The sequence below is a fragment of the Neomonachus schauinslandi genome, chromosome 6 (assembly GCF_002201575.2).
Source record: "Neomonachus schauinslandi chromosome 6, ASM220157v2, whole genome shotgun sequence".
Taxonomy (NCBI): Eukaryota; Metazoa; Chordata; class Mammalia; order Carnivora; family Phocidae; genus Neomonachus; species Neomonachus schauinslandi.
This window is the reverse complement of record NC_058408.1, coordinates 65,692,626-65,708,415: the sequence shown is the minus strand read 5'-3', so window position 1 is coordinate 65,708,415 and position 15,790 is coordinate 65,692,626. Positions and strand designations below refer to the sequence as shown.

The window sequence follows — 15,790 nt, the reverse complement described above, 5'->3', positions numbered from 1 at the left end:
TGTAAATTTTTTTTTTTAAATTTTATGATGTTATGTTAGTCACCATACAATACATCATTAGTTTTTGATGTAGTGATCCACGATCCATTGTTTTTGTATAACACTCAGTGCTCCATGCAGTATGTGCCCTCCTTAATACCCATCACCAGGCTAACCAATCCACCCTTCCCCCCTCCCCTCTAAAACCCTGTTTGTTTCTCAGGTCCATAGTCTCTCATGGTTCATCTCTCCCTCCAATTCCCCCACTGCCATTTTTCCCTTCCTTCTACTAATGTCCTCCATGTTATTCCTTATGTTCCACCAATAAGTGAAACCATATAATTGACTTTCTCTGCTTGACTTATTTCACTTAGCATAATCTCCTCCAGTCCCATCCATGTTGATGTAAAAGTTGGGTATTCATCTTTTCTGATGGCTGAGTAATATTCCATTGTATATATGGACTACATCTTCTTTATCCATTCATCTGTTGAAGGGCATCTCGGCTCCTTCCAGTTTGGCTATTGCGGACATTGCTGCTCTGAACATTGGGGTGCATATGGCCCTTCTTTTCACTACATCTGTGTCATTGGGGTAAATACCCAGTAGTGCAATTGCTGGGTCACAGGGTAGCTCTATTTTTAAATTTTTGAGGAACCTCCACAGTTTTCCAAAGTGGTTGTACCAACTTGCATTCCCACCAACAGTGTAAGAGGGTTCCCCTTTCTCCACAACCTCTCCCACATTTGTTCTTTCCCTGTCCATTTTTGCCATTCTAACTGGTGTAAGGTGGTATCTCAGTGTGGTTTTGATTTGGATTTCCCTGATGGCTAATGATGATGAACATTTTTTCATGTGTCTGTTAACCATTTGTATGTCTTCTTCAGAGAAGTGTCTGTTCATCTCTTCTGCCCACTTTTTGACTTGATTATTTGTTTTTTGGGTGTTGAGTTTGAGAAGTTCTTTATAGATCTTGGATACCAGCCCTTTATCTGTAGTGTCATTTGCAAATATCTTCTCCCATTCTGTGGGTTGCCTCTTTGTTTTGTTGGCTGTTTCCTTTGCTGTGCAGAAGCTTTTTATCTTGAAGTCCCAAAAGTTCATTTTTGCTTTTGTTTCACTAGCTTTTGGAGATGTATCTTGAAAGAAGTTGCTGTGGCCGATGTCGAAGAGGTTACTGCCTATGTTCTCTTCTAGGATTTTGATGGATTCCTGTCTCACATTGAGGTCTTTCATCCACTTTGAGTTTATCTTTGTGAATGGTGTTAGAGAATGGTGGAGTTTCATTCTTCTGCATGTGGCTGTCCAATTTTCCCAGCACCATTTATTGAAGAGACTGTCTTTTTTCCATTGCATGTTTTTTCCTGCTTTGTCAAAGATTATTTGACCATAGAGTTGAGGGTCCATTTCTGGGTTCTCTATTCTGTTCCATTGGTCTGTATGTCTGTTTTTGTGCCAGTACCATGCTGTCTTGGTGATCACAGCTTTGTGATATAGCTTGAAATCGGGCAATGTGATGCCCCCAGCTTTGTTTTTCTTTTTCAACATTTCCTTGGCGATTCGGGGTCTTCTCTGATTCCATACAAATTTTAGGATTGTTTGTTCCAGCATAAAGTGATAATTTTTAAGTTATTCATTTTTTACTAATAAGGTTGGACATTTCTTCACATGCTTGTTGACCATTAGGATTTCATTTTCTGGGAATTACTTATTCATATCATCTGCCAGTTTTTCAACTGGATTTCTAATCTTTTTCATATAGAGTTGTAAGAGTTTCTTACATATTCCAGAAATTAATCCCTTTCTGGTGTTAAACATTGCAAATATCTTTCACTAGGAGGCACCACCTATTAATCCCCATTAACAAAGCTTTCGCTGGACAAGCATCTTTAATTGTGATGTAATAGAGTCCAGCAATATTTTCACCTTATGCTTATGATTTGAGATCTTATTTTCATTGCCTAATCACAAAGAATTTCCCATTTTCTATGTATGTTTTTAATTTTGACTCATACAAATACACAGTTTAAAAAGTAAAACAGTATCATAATGCTTATAATAAAAACTGAAGTGCCCCTCTGCTCCAAGTTATCCTTCCCAGAGGCAAGTTCTTTTAGCTCTTCTAGCTGTTTGCCTCTTTGTGTGTCTCCACATTTCTGGATGGGGGGGAGGGCGGGGGGGGGGGTTGGAAGCAAGCCTATACTGCTATTTCCTGATTGGAGGCATTATACTGACTTCCTATTATAGAAGAGGAGGACTCGGCACTGTTACACCAGCTACTCCCTTCATGTTCTCAATATTGTTAAGAGCACAGTCTGGGGATAAATTTTACATTTAGCATTTAAGTTATTATGACCTTGGAATTATAACTGAGTGAGTTGAGAAGTATATTATAGTTCTATCTTTCTTGTGTAATCTTTTGATTTTTCTGAAATTAGTGATGCTGTCCCTCTTTTAAACTTAATTTTCTAGTCTCTTGCATTAATTATCCCCAGACCCTCCAAAGGAATGGCAAAATCCCCTTGAATCAATTTACCAGGTGATTAAACAATGAAGAAGGAAGCCTTCAGGACTCCTCTACCTCGTGTTTATTGACCTGAAGATGTCTCTCCTGGAGCCCTCTGCTTCCCTGCTCCACTTTCTCTAGATAAATCTGTATGCGATTCTCTCTCCTATGGACCCTATGCCTTTCTCTTTCTTCATCTTCTCCCTTGTTTTGGTGGAAATTATCTTAGTAGTTTACTTAGAAAGCAGAGCATAGGTGATAACACTTTTAGAAGATCTTCAGTTTCTGAAAATGCTATTATTTTCCCCTAAACTGATTAAACATTTGACAGGGAATCAAAAATTCTAGCTCGCAATCATTTTACCTTCCAATTGTCCTTTCCATTTTGCTGTTAAGTATGATGCCATTTCAATCCCTAATCATCTGAATGTGATGTGTTTTTTTCTAAAGATTTATTTATTTGAGAGAGAGAAAGCCTGAGCAAGCAGGGGGAGGGGCAGAGGGACAGAGAAACTCAAGCAGACTCCCCGTTGAGCACTGAGCCCAACACAGGGCTCGATCTCATGACCCTGAGATCATGACCTGAGCTGGACCCAAGAGTCAGGGGCTTAACTGACTGAGCCACCCAGGTGCCCCTGACGTTTTATCTCTTTGGTGGTTTACAAAAGTTCTCTATATTCTTGACATCTTGAAACACTGCAGAGTGACGTGGGCAGGAGGAGGTATTTGTTATCTGTACACTGTGATGGGAACTGTTGGGACTCCGCAGTCTGGAAATGTCCTTTAGTTGCCAAAAGCATCTGTATTAAATACTGCACAATTTCCTTCCTTTTCTTTTTTTCTGTTATATTACCAGAACTTTTTTTTTGGATATTGATTTCTCACATTTTCTCTATTTTCTATCTATCCTTTCGCAACAAGTTCTAAGAGATTTCCTCAAATTTATGTCCCAACTCATCTAATGAATTTTTTTTTAAAGATTTTATTTATTTATTTGAGAGAGAGACTGAGAGAGAGAGAGCATGAGAGGGGGGAGGGTCGGGAGGGTCAGAGGGAGAAGCAGATTCCCTGCCGAGCAGGGAGCCCGATGCGGGACTCGATCCAGGGACTCCAGGATCATGACCTGAGCCGAAGGCAGTCGCTTAACCAACTGAGCCACCCAGGCGCCCTCATCTAATGAATTTTTAAATGCTTGTCCTATTTTTAAATTTCAAAGGACTCTTCTGGTTTTTCTGGTTATTCCTTTTTGTTTCCTTCTGCTTTGGTATTGCCTCTTTTTCCTTCAATGAAAGTAGGAAATCTTTTTGTTTGGATCTCTTCTTTTTGCTAGAGGATTTCCTGAAATGTCTCCTGATTCTCAGGAATTTGTTCACATTTGTGAGTCAGTAAAAAAGCTGATTGGAAGGTTTTTTGGTTTATATTGTGTGGGGGGGGGGGGCGCACATGCACCTGTGTGCACACGCACTATCAATGTGGACCCAACCATCTTGATTGCTGTTATCTGTCTTTTCTGGGTCATTCAATTTCTTCAGAGACTCCACTGAAATCCTCCCGGGACGGAAGGGAAGGAGGAGGCAATAAACCCAACTGCCAACATTCTGGGAGCTAAGCAGGAGAAAGGAGTTTGGAGCCTTACCTTCAGTTTGTGGACTTCTTTAAGATCTCACCACTCCTAGTTCAACACCTTGTCTCTCTCACCAACCACTGAGCCCGGTGTCCTTCAATCTGTGGTCTCTGGTTCGGTTATTCCACTAGGTAAACATATTGCTGAGTTGGGGGTAAGCTGTCTGGTTTTGAGAGATGTTATAACAGTACTTTTTGTGGACTTTGAACCCAATTCATTCTAGACTTCCTTGTTCACTCCTGCTCCTTGAGGTGTTGGGTACCTTATCACTCTGGTTGATCTGAAGCCTGTCCTCAATGTATCTCTCAGGAAGGGCTTTTGGGGACAACACTCCTTGACTTCTTGCATGTTCTTAATACTTCTCTGTGGCTTTTACTTTTGAAGGATGCTTTACTCTCCTTAAAAACCCTAAAATTCTTAAAAATCTTTGACATTTCAAACTCATCAAATTGTTACAACTACGTGCAGTTTTTTTGTATATCAATTATACCTCAAAGTAGTCAAAAACAAAGTCACAAAGGGGGAAAAACCTGGACTCACACTTTCCTAGAGCATTTTAAAAGTTATCCAATTGTTTTCTGGCAGTGTTGCTATCGAAAATTCAATTCTTTTCTTCCCCCTTGAGTGACTTACTACACTTTTGTCCAATTTTTTTTTCTTTATAGGCCAAGAGTTTACTAGAATGTGTTTTCTTTTGTCAGAGTTGATTTTCTTGGCTATGCTGGGTGCCTCTGTAGGATGAGTTTCAAGTCTACTTTATTTTAGAAAATTTTCTTGAACACAGATTTTAGTATTTTCTGTTGCTTTTGTGTTCTCTATCAGAGACTCCTATTATATAAACACTGGCCTTCCTTGTTGTTCTTTTCTGTCCATCACTTTTCTCAAATCCTTTTTAGTCTTCCCTCATTTCTTTTAAAAAAGATTTATGCGTTCATTTGGTGGGGTGGAGAGTGCACAGGAGAGTGGGGGGGAGGAGCAGAGGAAGAGGGAGAATCCTTAAGCTGACTCTGCGCTTAGCATGGAGCCCAACATGGGGCTTGATCCCACGATCAAGAGTCGGACACTTAACTGACTGAGCCACCCAGGCACCCCTTCTCATTTCTTGATTAAAATTTTTTTTTCCATTTTTCTATTTACATAAGTGATCTGTTGAGTTTATTTACTCCCAAATTCCTTATATGTCAGTCTGTATTCTTGCAGTCATATTTCATCTTAATTTCTAATTCTTTCCCTGGATTTCTGTCACCTGTCTTCAAATCTTGCTTTCTCCAACACTCTCATTTCTAAGGCTTGCTATTTCTAATTTTTGTTGTTTCACAGCTTCTATCATTTCCTTATTTTCTTCTGAAATATTGATTGTAGTTTTTTTGGTTTCATATTTATGTCTTTCTGGCACACTTTCATTTTTTAAGATACATTATTCTCTTTTTGTGTGTGTGAGATTTGACTGAACACTTTCCTCATTTTTAAGTGAAATGACTTTTCCTGTACTTCTATGAGGGAGGGGTAGGCCAGGGTAATTTTCCCAGCTCCATGCCTTTGCATAAAATGATTTTTTTTTTTTTTAAAGATCTTATTCACTTGACAGAGAGCCACAGCGAGAGAGGGAACACAAGCAGGGGGAGTGTGAAAGGGAGAAGCAGGCTTCCCGCAGAGCACAGAGCCCGAGGCGGGGCTCGATCCCAGGACCCTGGGACCATGACCTGAGCTGAAGGCAGACGCCCAATGACTGAGCCATCCAGGCACCCCAGCATAAAATGATTTTTAAAAATGACCTCATGCTTTCTGAGCTCTTCCTCCCCTGTTCTTAATCATCTGGACTTTCTCTTTCCTTTCCTGTCTCGCTCAATTCTGAACCCATTCCCTGCTGACCCTCCTTAGTCTGGGGCTGTGATCTGGAAGGGCGTTCTGACCATCAAGTTTCGAGGGCTTATAACTGCAGCACTGTTGTATCTTCCTACCATCCTGCCTTCCTTGCTCTCTCACCTGTAGGATGGAGCTTGCAAAATCCTCTCAGTTTCTTCTGTTCTTGAGATGCCCAGCAGTGCATACTTGTGCTCTGGCGGTTTTCTGGCTCTGGGATTATCATGAATCCCTCTTTCTCTAGCACAGTGTTTAATACCACGGCGGGGCGGGGGGAGGCAGGGGGGTCTTATAGATGACTTTTTTTTCCCCCTATCAGTTTGTATTTTGGAGTTTGTGGGAAAATCTTCTCATCTATTGTTCAGGTCTCATCTGTAGCGTTTTTTGTTTGTTTGTTTTTTTAAGCTTTGATACCTATCCAGTTGGTTTGTCTGTTTTTATGGAGATTCCGTGAGATTCAAAAACCATGCTGCCACTGAGACTAAGTTCCCAGAATCCTCTACCCTCTACTCACTGGATTCTAGAGACTCACCAACATATATTTTTCATTAAAATGTTTTTAGATTGTATTTATTAATTTTATTTTTAAGATTTTATTTATTTGAGAGAGAGACAGAGAGAGAGGGAACATAAGCAGGGGGAGTGGGAGAGGGAGAATGTGGGGCTCAATCCCAGGACCCTTGGGATCATGACCTGAGCCGAAGGCAGACGCTAATGCCTGAGCCACCCAGGCGCCCCTAGCTTGTATTTAAAAAGGTGGTACTGATTCACATTTCCACCTACAATGTGTCACAGTATCTTACTGATAACAAGGATATGTACGCCACAAATGTAAAGAGGTAGTTCATTATTACTTTAATCTGCTCTTCTCCAACTTCTTGTAAGTCTGACCATCTTTTCACTCTCAGTCATTTTAAGTTTTCATCGGCCTATTCCTGGCTTTTGGCCAGTTAACTATTGCATGTTCATCCCCTTGTTTATAAAAGCTCTCAGTGCATGCAGGTATTAACCCTCTGTCCTCTGCCCAGCATTTTCTCTACTATATTGTTTGTCTGAGGGGTGTGAATTAAAATCTCCAATCTGTCTCTAACCTGCTCCTCCCCAGTTCTTAGTTCTTGCTTTATATAGGTTAGGGCTTCTTTGTGAGTCCCATACACATTCATGATCATTATCTTCTTTATCTATTATTCCCTTTACTAGCATACAATGTCCTCTTTCGTGCCATTTGGTGTTTTACACCTTAAACTCCATATTACAGTACGTATCTGTGACCTCTGTTTTCCTTTATTTTCTTCCCTCCCATCCACCTTCGCTTTCAGCCATGTGGCTTCTCACTGGCTCTCATGGTAGGCTCACTCTGGGGGGCCAGCCGCCATGTAGGAAGACTGAGGGTGTCATCTGGACAGACCTGAGCATCGGCTGCCTGTCATGGGAGTGAGCCATCCTGGACATACAGCACAGCTGAACCTCCACACATCTGCAGCCTCAGCTCACAGCTTACCACACCCACACGGCAGACCCTCTGTGAGAGCTTCCCACTGGAGCCCTTCTTAAACTCATACCCATGAAACTGTGAGCATAATAAAAATGTTTTCTAAGACATTGGGATTTGAGACAATTTATTGCAGTTAAGAGCACCAGGTCACCATGTTTTCCTTTCTCCTTTTTCTCTTTCCTGCCTCAGTTCAATGAATAGCATTTCCTTCTGCAGGTATGAAAATTACACATTTTATATGCTAGTCTTCTATTGATTCCTTTCAACTCATTAAGATTCAAACTTGTGCTTACTTTCCTTATCAAGTTACCAATATTTATTTAAACATTTCTATGCTACCACTATGTCAGGTACTGTTCTAAGGTGTTTACAAATATTAAGCTTCTTTAAAACTCCAAAGAATCCAGTGAAATGGATACTATGATTGTACTCATTTCTGATGAGGAAATGGAAGCAGGGAAAGGTAACTTGCTCAAGTTCACACAGCTAATTAGTGATGGAGCTGTGACTGCAATTTAGGAGGCCCTGCTAGGAACCCACCATGATAACCACCATGCCTCGCTGTCTCTGCAGCTTCTCCCCAGATGAGACAAATGCCTAAGCATGCCCACCTCACCCGATTCTTACACTTAACCTCCACTGTGTTTGTATTTAGATTAATTCTGGACTGCTTTGAATATGTATTTCCTTTCTCTTTGATTTTTGTAGAGTGAGGGAGCTTGCTTTTACAGACTACAGTAAAGTCCTCTGAGATACCTAGTCACCCTATTCCCAAATCTCTCACAGTGGCCTTGTGGCTTTATATCTCTTTTTGATGGAGAATTTCCTCCAAGAATATTTTTTTTCTTCCAGTTTTATTGAGATATAACTGACATATAATGTATTAGTTTAAGGTATACACCATCATGGCTTGATACATGTATATAATGCAAAATGATTACCAAATAAGTTAACATCCATCACCTCTTATAGTTGTAATTTTTTTCTTGTGGGGAGAATGTTTAAGATCTACTCTCTAAGCAAGTTTCAAATATACAATACAGTGTTGTTAACTATAGTCACAAATGTATTCCATTTGTCTGCAGAACTTACTTATCTTATAACTGGAAGTCTGTACCTTTTCCCTCATCTCCCAACCCTACCCCTGACAACCAATATGTTCTCCATTTCTGTGAGTTCAAATTTTTAAAATTCTACATATAAGTGAGATCATACAGTATTTGTCTTTCTCTTATTTCATTTAACATAATGCCCTCAAAGTCCATCCATGTTATCATAAATTACAAGATTTTCCTCTTTCTTATGGTCATATAATATTCCTGTGTGTGTGTGTGTGTGTGTGTGTGCACCACATTTTCTTTATCCATTCATCTGTCAACAGACACTTAGGTTATTCCCACATCTTGACTATTGTAAATAATGTTGCACTGAACGTGGGGGTACATATATCTCTCTGAGATAGTGATTTTGTTTCCTTCAGATATATACCCAGAAGTGGAGTTGTTGGACCATATGGTAGTTCTATTTTTAATTGTGTGAGGAACCTCCATACTGTTTTCCAGTGGCTGCACCAATTTACACTCCCACCCACAGTGCACAACCCTTTTCTCCACATCCTCACTAACACTTGGTATCTCTTTGTCTTTTGGATGGCAGCCATTCTAATGGGTACAAGGTGATATCTCATTGTGGTTTTGATTTGCATTTCCCTGATGATTAGTGATGTTGAGCACCATTTTATGTATCTTTGGCAATTTTTTTGGATGTCTTCTTTGGAAAAATGTCTACTCTGGTCCTCTGCCCATCTTTTAATTGGATTATGTGGTGGTTTTTTGTTTTGTTTGGGTGTTTTGTTTTGTTTTGGCTATTGAGTTGTAGGAGTTCTTTTATATTTTGGATATTAACCCCTTACCAGATATATGACTTAAAGATACTTTCTCTCATTCCATAGGTTGCCTTTTCATTTTGTTAATGGTTTTTTTTTGCTGTGCAGAAATTTTTTACTTTGATGTAATTCCACTTACTCATTTTTGCTTTTGTTTGTCTTTGTTTTGATATCAAATCCAAAAAAATCATTCCTAAGACAACGTCAAGGAGATTACCCACTGTTTTCTTTTAGGAGTTTTATGGTTTCAGGTCTTTTGTTCAAGTCTTCAATCCGTTTGAGTTGATTTTTGTGTATGGTGTGAGATAGTGGTCCAGTTTCATTCTTTTGCATGTGGATATCCAGTTTTCCCAGTGCCAATTATTGAAGAGACTGTCCTTTCCCCATTGTATATTTTTGATGCCTTTGTCATAAATCAAGTGATCAATATATGTGTTCAATAAACAGATATATGCATATTTATTTCTGGGATCTCTATTCTGTTCCATTGATCTATGCGTCTGTTTTTATGCCAGTACCATATTGTTTTGGTTACTATGGCTTTGTAATACAGTTTGAAATTAGGAAGTGTGATGTCTGCAGCTTTTTCTTTCTCAAGATTGCTTTGGCTCTTTGAGGGGACTTTTGTGGTTCCATACAAATTTTAGCATTGTTCTTTCTATTTCTGTGAAAAATGCTGTTGGAATTTTGATAGGGACTGTATTGAATCTATAGATTGCTTCATGTAGTATAGACATTTTAACAATATTAATTCTTCCAATCTGTGAACACATAATACATTTCCATTTATTCGTGTCTTAATTTCTTTCATCAGTGTCTTAGAGTTTTCAGTGTATAGATCTTCTACCTCCTTGATTAAACTTATTCCTAGGTATTTCATTCCTTTCAATGCAACTGTAAATGGGATTGTTATCTTAATTTCCCTTTCTGATAGTATGTTCTTAGTGTATAAAAGAGTATTTTCAGAGAAGGTTTTTTTTTTTTTAAATAAAACTTACTAAGTTCTTGTATACATGAAAATATTTTTAACCTACTCTCATAATTAAGTGATACTATGGCTTGGTTAAAATTTTAGGGTTCAAAGTTCTTTTTCTTCAACATTTTGAACATTTATCTTAATTGTTTTCTTGCATTTAGTGTTGCCATTGAGAAGTCTGATATCAATTTAATTTTTCTTTACAGATGATTTACTCTTTGTCTTTCAAAGTTTTTAGGATTGTCTCTTGATCTATGATATCCTTAAATTTTACTATAATGTGTCTAAGTGTAAGTTTTTAAAAATTATTCTCTTTAGCACATAATGATGTATTTCAATATGAAGTTTTTCATCTTTAATTACTGGGAAATATTAAGTGATTATTTCTTCAAGTGCCTCTGTTTTTTTCCTTCCCCTTCAAAGTCCTACTACAGAGATACTGAAACTATTTCTGTCATGTCTTATATCATCCATGTCATCTTCCACCCCATTAACTGTTCTTCTCCTACATCTAGTTTGCTCATTCTATTAAAGCCATCTGCTGAGTTCTTTATTCCAGCAGTTATATTTTCACATGAAGCACTTGCAAATTATTTTTCTTCATAGGTGCCTTATCCCACTCCATGTTACCAATAGACTTCCTTTTTTAAAAAATCTCTTTCAGATACTTATTGTGCCTATTTTAAATTCATATTCTGGTCTCAGAATTTTGCTGTATCTAGCAAAGGTTATTCAGCTTGTTTTTCTTTTATACCAGTTATACTTCTGTATATTTTATTAGCTTTTCAGATCCATCAACCTGTCTCTCACTCTGTGGTTTATCCAAGGTTTCTGTTCTGGAGAGGGAGATCATTTGTTTTCCAAATTTTAGAATTTCTTTGTAGGAGCTTGAGATATAAGCAACCAAATCTTCATGTTCTACCATAATCAATACTTCAGTGATAGTTATGTTGAATAGAATGAAAAAGTAGTAATTCACCTGAATTTTTCACTAAATGTTTCTCTTTCTCAGCGGTTTGTCAACTTCAATCTTAGATTCTTCTGAGTGGCCTCAACTTAATATCTTCTTTACAGTGCATCCTCTAAGCACTACTCCTTACAATAGCAGACTTCAAAACACTGAATTTAGGAAGATGGAAACAAGGAGACCACAAAAAAGAGAGCAAGCATAGAAGCAATGATTTCTATTCATTGGAAATTTCCATTTATTTTACTACCTACATTAACTAACTATGCCAGATAAGTAAAGAATGCCAATCTGTGTTTTCTAGAACCCCAAACTATCTCAAATTATGGTGCAATTATGTGTTTAGTTGCTAATTGTATATCTAACATTAATAGATATTTTTTAAAAGAAAATACTTAGACATCTACAGATCTACATGCAAATACTGGCTCTGTAGCTTACTATTTGTGTGACATTCGGAAAGTTAATTTCTTTAAGCCTTAGTTTTCTGCTCTATAGAGACATATTAGACACCTCCAAACACTGTAGTAAGAATTGAATTAGAAACTTTTAGACATATGACAGAAATAATAGTAGTGACAGAAATAATGATATAGTAGATAGATAATGTCTGGGGCATAGTCCTATTCAGGAAATTGTACATATGATTACGAGCTCTTTATATTATTTTTTGATTGCTAATTTAAGAGGTCTTCTAAAATGTTTAATCCCATAAATATTATGTAAATACATCTAGAATAATGTTATTTTCCTGTAGATATAAAAATAAAAGTATAACCCCAAAGAACTAGCAAAACACAAACCCAGCATTCTTCTGAACTTTGCAGGTCTATAGTCTTTCTCCTGAATCAAATATGCATTTGAGTGCATGCTAATGCTGTGCTTATGGTATATTGAAGTTGCACGTTCCTCCACTACTATGTATTCCATGTTTTGTATTTTAAAATGGGGAGGTGCCTGGGTGGCTCAGTTGGTTAAGTGGCTGCCATCGGGCTCCTTGCTCCGCAGGAAGCCTCCTTCTCCCTCTCCCACTCCCCCTGCTTGTGTTCCCTCTCTTGCTGTGTCTCTCTCTGTCAAATAAATAAATAAAATCTTAAAAAAAAAATAAAATGGGAACAATTAATAATGAAAAATTGTTTGGAATTTTGAAAAAATTGGTTTATCAATGATTTTATTTCTCCTTCAATTTGTTAGTGCCCAAAACTGATTTGAAAAAACCTTAAGAGCATAAAGCAAAAGGAGAATATACTTTAAAAATAGTAATCTTTCAAAAGCCCAGAAATTATAAAAAAGGCACAAAACTTCCAACTTGTCAGGCTTTTCAACTAATAAATAAAACCAACCAAACCAAACTATGCACTTCAATATAGCTGTTCCATCTTCAATTTTTATAATTTTTTAGATTAAAATTATTAAAAAAATAGAAAAAAGAAGAAAAACAAAACAAAACAATGACACTCTTCCTACCTTTCTTAGTGGTGGTTATTTCCAGTCCTATAAAATTTATTTTCTTTCCAAGCTTTTATGTTTGCAATTTTGAGGAAACCAATAGCAAAAATGACAGCAAATACAAAAAGCAGAAGGAATCCATTATTTGTATTTTTTTTTCAGAACACATCATGCTTATATCTAGATTGAGTACCTTAGCCGGAAAGCCAGTTGAACCAGGACATCCCTTTTTCCTTAAGGTTGGTGTGTGAACTGGAGGAGGAGTACTGTCTACAATCTGAATCCAGGAGCAAAAAAGGAAATAAATGTCATGAAATACTCCATCTATTTCACACATCACTAAAAATAAATCAAAGTAAATAAAGCCAAGCAAGACATCAATAAGGCAAAAAATATCTCAATGAAGCTAAAATTCTCATAGTGTTGATAATTTAAATTTCAGCCTGCAATGTCTACAAATGAAATAGTTGTTCAAATAGCAAAAAAAAAAAATTGGTCTGGAAATTTAAAAAGAAATGACTCAGAAAAGAGAATCCACAGAAGAAAACAAAAAAGTCACAGCATACAGCCTACATAAAAATGAGGATATTAATTTTGAAGTTCATCTGAAAATGCACATTAATTCTTAAAAGTATCTGATTTTTTTAAAAGGATTTAAAATCAAAATATTTAGAAGATTCTTTTAACTCCTAACTTCTATACACAGAATGTATGTTACACATATGGAACACAATTCAGTGGATTTGTGTGTGTGTCTGTGTGTGTATGTAGAAAGAGAGAGAGAGAGAGAGAGATTAGTGGGATTTTGTGCAGAAATCAATTTCCAAAGAAGGGAGTTAGACTATTTAGTATTATTGGAATTCAGAACTTAACATACAAATTCAAAAGTTAAAAGCCATATCTTTATAAGACATTAATGTAAGATATTTCTTTCAATGAAAGGAACCAGTGATTTTACTGGAAAAGAGACATCACTTGATTAGCAAAGTGTTAGAAAAAAGGCACAAAGAATTACTTTGTTTTAGGATGCTAAGCAAGCAAATAAGATGAAAAAGCTAGCTTTGAATAAAGTTATAGAATAGTCTAATATTAAGAGAAAAATAAATGATCTCTCTTTGCCTTTGTTACCATATATACAGAGTATTTTCTATGCCCTATAACCTTAAAAGACAATTGAATTGGGCTTCTCAGAGTTTTCTGCTTGTGAGTTTAGTTTTAATTTAAATTTACTTTAAATAGCTTGAAAAAGTTTTGAACCCAATTTATAAACTAATGTTTAAAAATGTAAACATGAGAGATTAAAGAGAGGAACACTGAAAACCTATATAAAAGTTAATAAAAAGCAATAGGAAACAAAATTGACATTATAATTTACACAGAAAGCCCAAGAGAAGTTTAGGAAAAAAGGAGTGAAGTAAGGGTGTTGGATACAAGATCAACAGAGTTCATGAAGACCATAAGAATATATATTTGGTAAAGATTCCATTCACTGTAGAAACAAAAACTTTAAGGTACCTAGGAACAAATGTAACAAGCAATATGAAGTAAATTCATAAAGAAATTAACAAAACTTTACTGAAAGATATAAAAGAATATCTAAATGATAATATGTATACCCTGTTCATAGATGGATAGACCCAATCACAAAGATGTCAATTCTCCTCAGATAAATCTATAAAATTCAATGCAATTTCAATCAAAGGCTCCACACGGAACCTGACAAACTGATTCTAAAAGTCATATGTAAAACTAAAGGGTCAAAAGGAAAAGGAAAAAGAATAAGGTGGGTGGGAGTGGCTGATTATACCAGGTGAATTATTTTAGGGTTATAGCAATTAAGACAATGTGATATTGATACAGGAATAGACAAAAAGAACAACAGAAGAGAAAAAAGAACCCCCAAACAGACCCATATATATAAAGCAGAGATTGTTTTACAAATCAATGGGGGAAATATAGTAGAGTTGGCTGTTCATATGAGATAAATAGATTTAGAACCCCATTTCACATAATATGTAACAATAAATTTCAGCTTAAGGTCCTAAACAGGTAAAATAAAAAATTTTAAACTTTTAGAAAAAAGTATGGAAGAAAATTTTTAAATGCTGCATAGGGAAGAACTGCTTTAGGAAGACATAAAAAACATAAAGTCATAAAGGAAATGATTGATATATATAAGCCTACTTTAAAATAAACATTGTTGCAAGACGAAAAGACACCAAATAAAATTTTAAAATAAGCCACAGACTGGAATAAAAGATTTGCAGTGCATATAGCCAGCTAAGGATTAGTATCCAGATTACATAAAGAACACAAAAAATAGGAAAAATAATTCAGTAGAACAACAGACAAAAGACATAAACAGGCAAACCACCAGTGGTCAATAAACATAAAAAGATGCTGAATTAACACTTGAGATCAGAGAAATGCAAATTAAAAACAAAAAGGCCTCTCCATACCCATCAAATTGGCAAAAGTTAATGTCTGACAGTACCAAGGGTTTGTGAGGATGTGGGAAAATGGGGAACTCTCACATATTGCTGGTGGGAGTGAAACTGGTCCAACCACTGTAGAAAATAATTTGGCAAAATCTAGTTAAAGTTGAAAATGCATGTACCACACAACCCAATAATTCAGCTTCCAGGTATATATATGCTAAACAAACTGCACATTTGCAAAAGCAGACAGCTACTAGGATGTTCACTTCAGCACTGATTGTAATAGCAAAAATCGGAAACAACCTAAATATCTAACAACAGGAGAATGCATAAGTGGTTGGGGTATATTCATACAATGAAATATTATGTAACAGTTATAATGGACACGTATCTGCATGAGTCGAGCTCAAAAGCATAATGCTGAATGAAAGAAGTTACAGAAAGATAAAGCTTTATGTTTGTGTAAAACATAAATATAAAACAAACATTCTCATATATTGTTTATGGATACAAATGAAGTGAAATTTAAAACTAAGGAAGAAGATGTGCATCAATTTCAGGGTCTTTAGATATGTCTGACTAAGGAGAGAGGGGAATGGTATAGGGAA

General features: G+C 36.5%; 1 protein-coding gene across 8 annotated transcripts in view; it reads right to left on the bottom strand.

The window, feature by feature from the left end:
• Positions 1-15,790, bottom strand: part of CDC42BPA (CDC42 binding protein kinase alpha) — a 330,947-nt gene that overhangs the window by 36,896 nt on the left and 278,261 nt on the right. For 7 of the 8 annotated variants that reach the window (XM_044915969.1, XM_044915970.1, XM_021689881.1 and 4 more), the window contains one exon: positions 12,938-13,021. The exons of the other annotated variant lie outside the window; for it this stretch is intronic. In XM_044915969.1, coding sequence (XP_044771904.1) covers positions 12,938-13,021 — 84 coding nt within the window. The remainder of the gene's footprint in view (positions 1-12,937; positions 13,022-15,790) is intronic. 8 annotated transcript variants of the gene reach the window in all.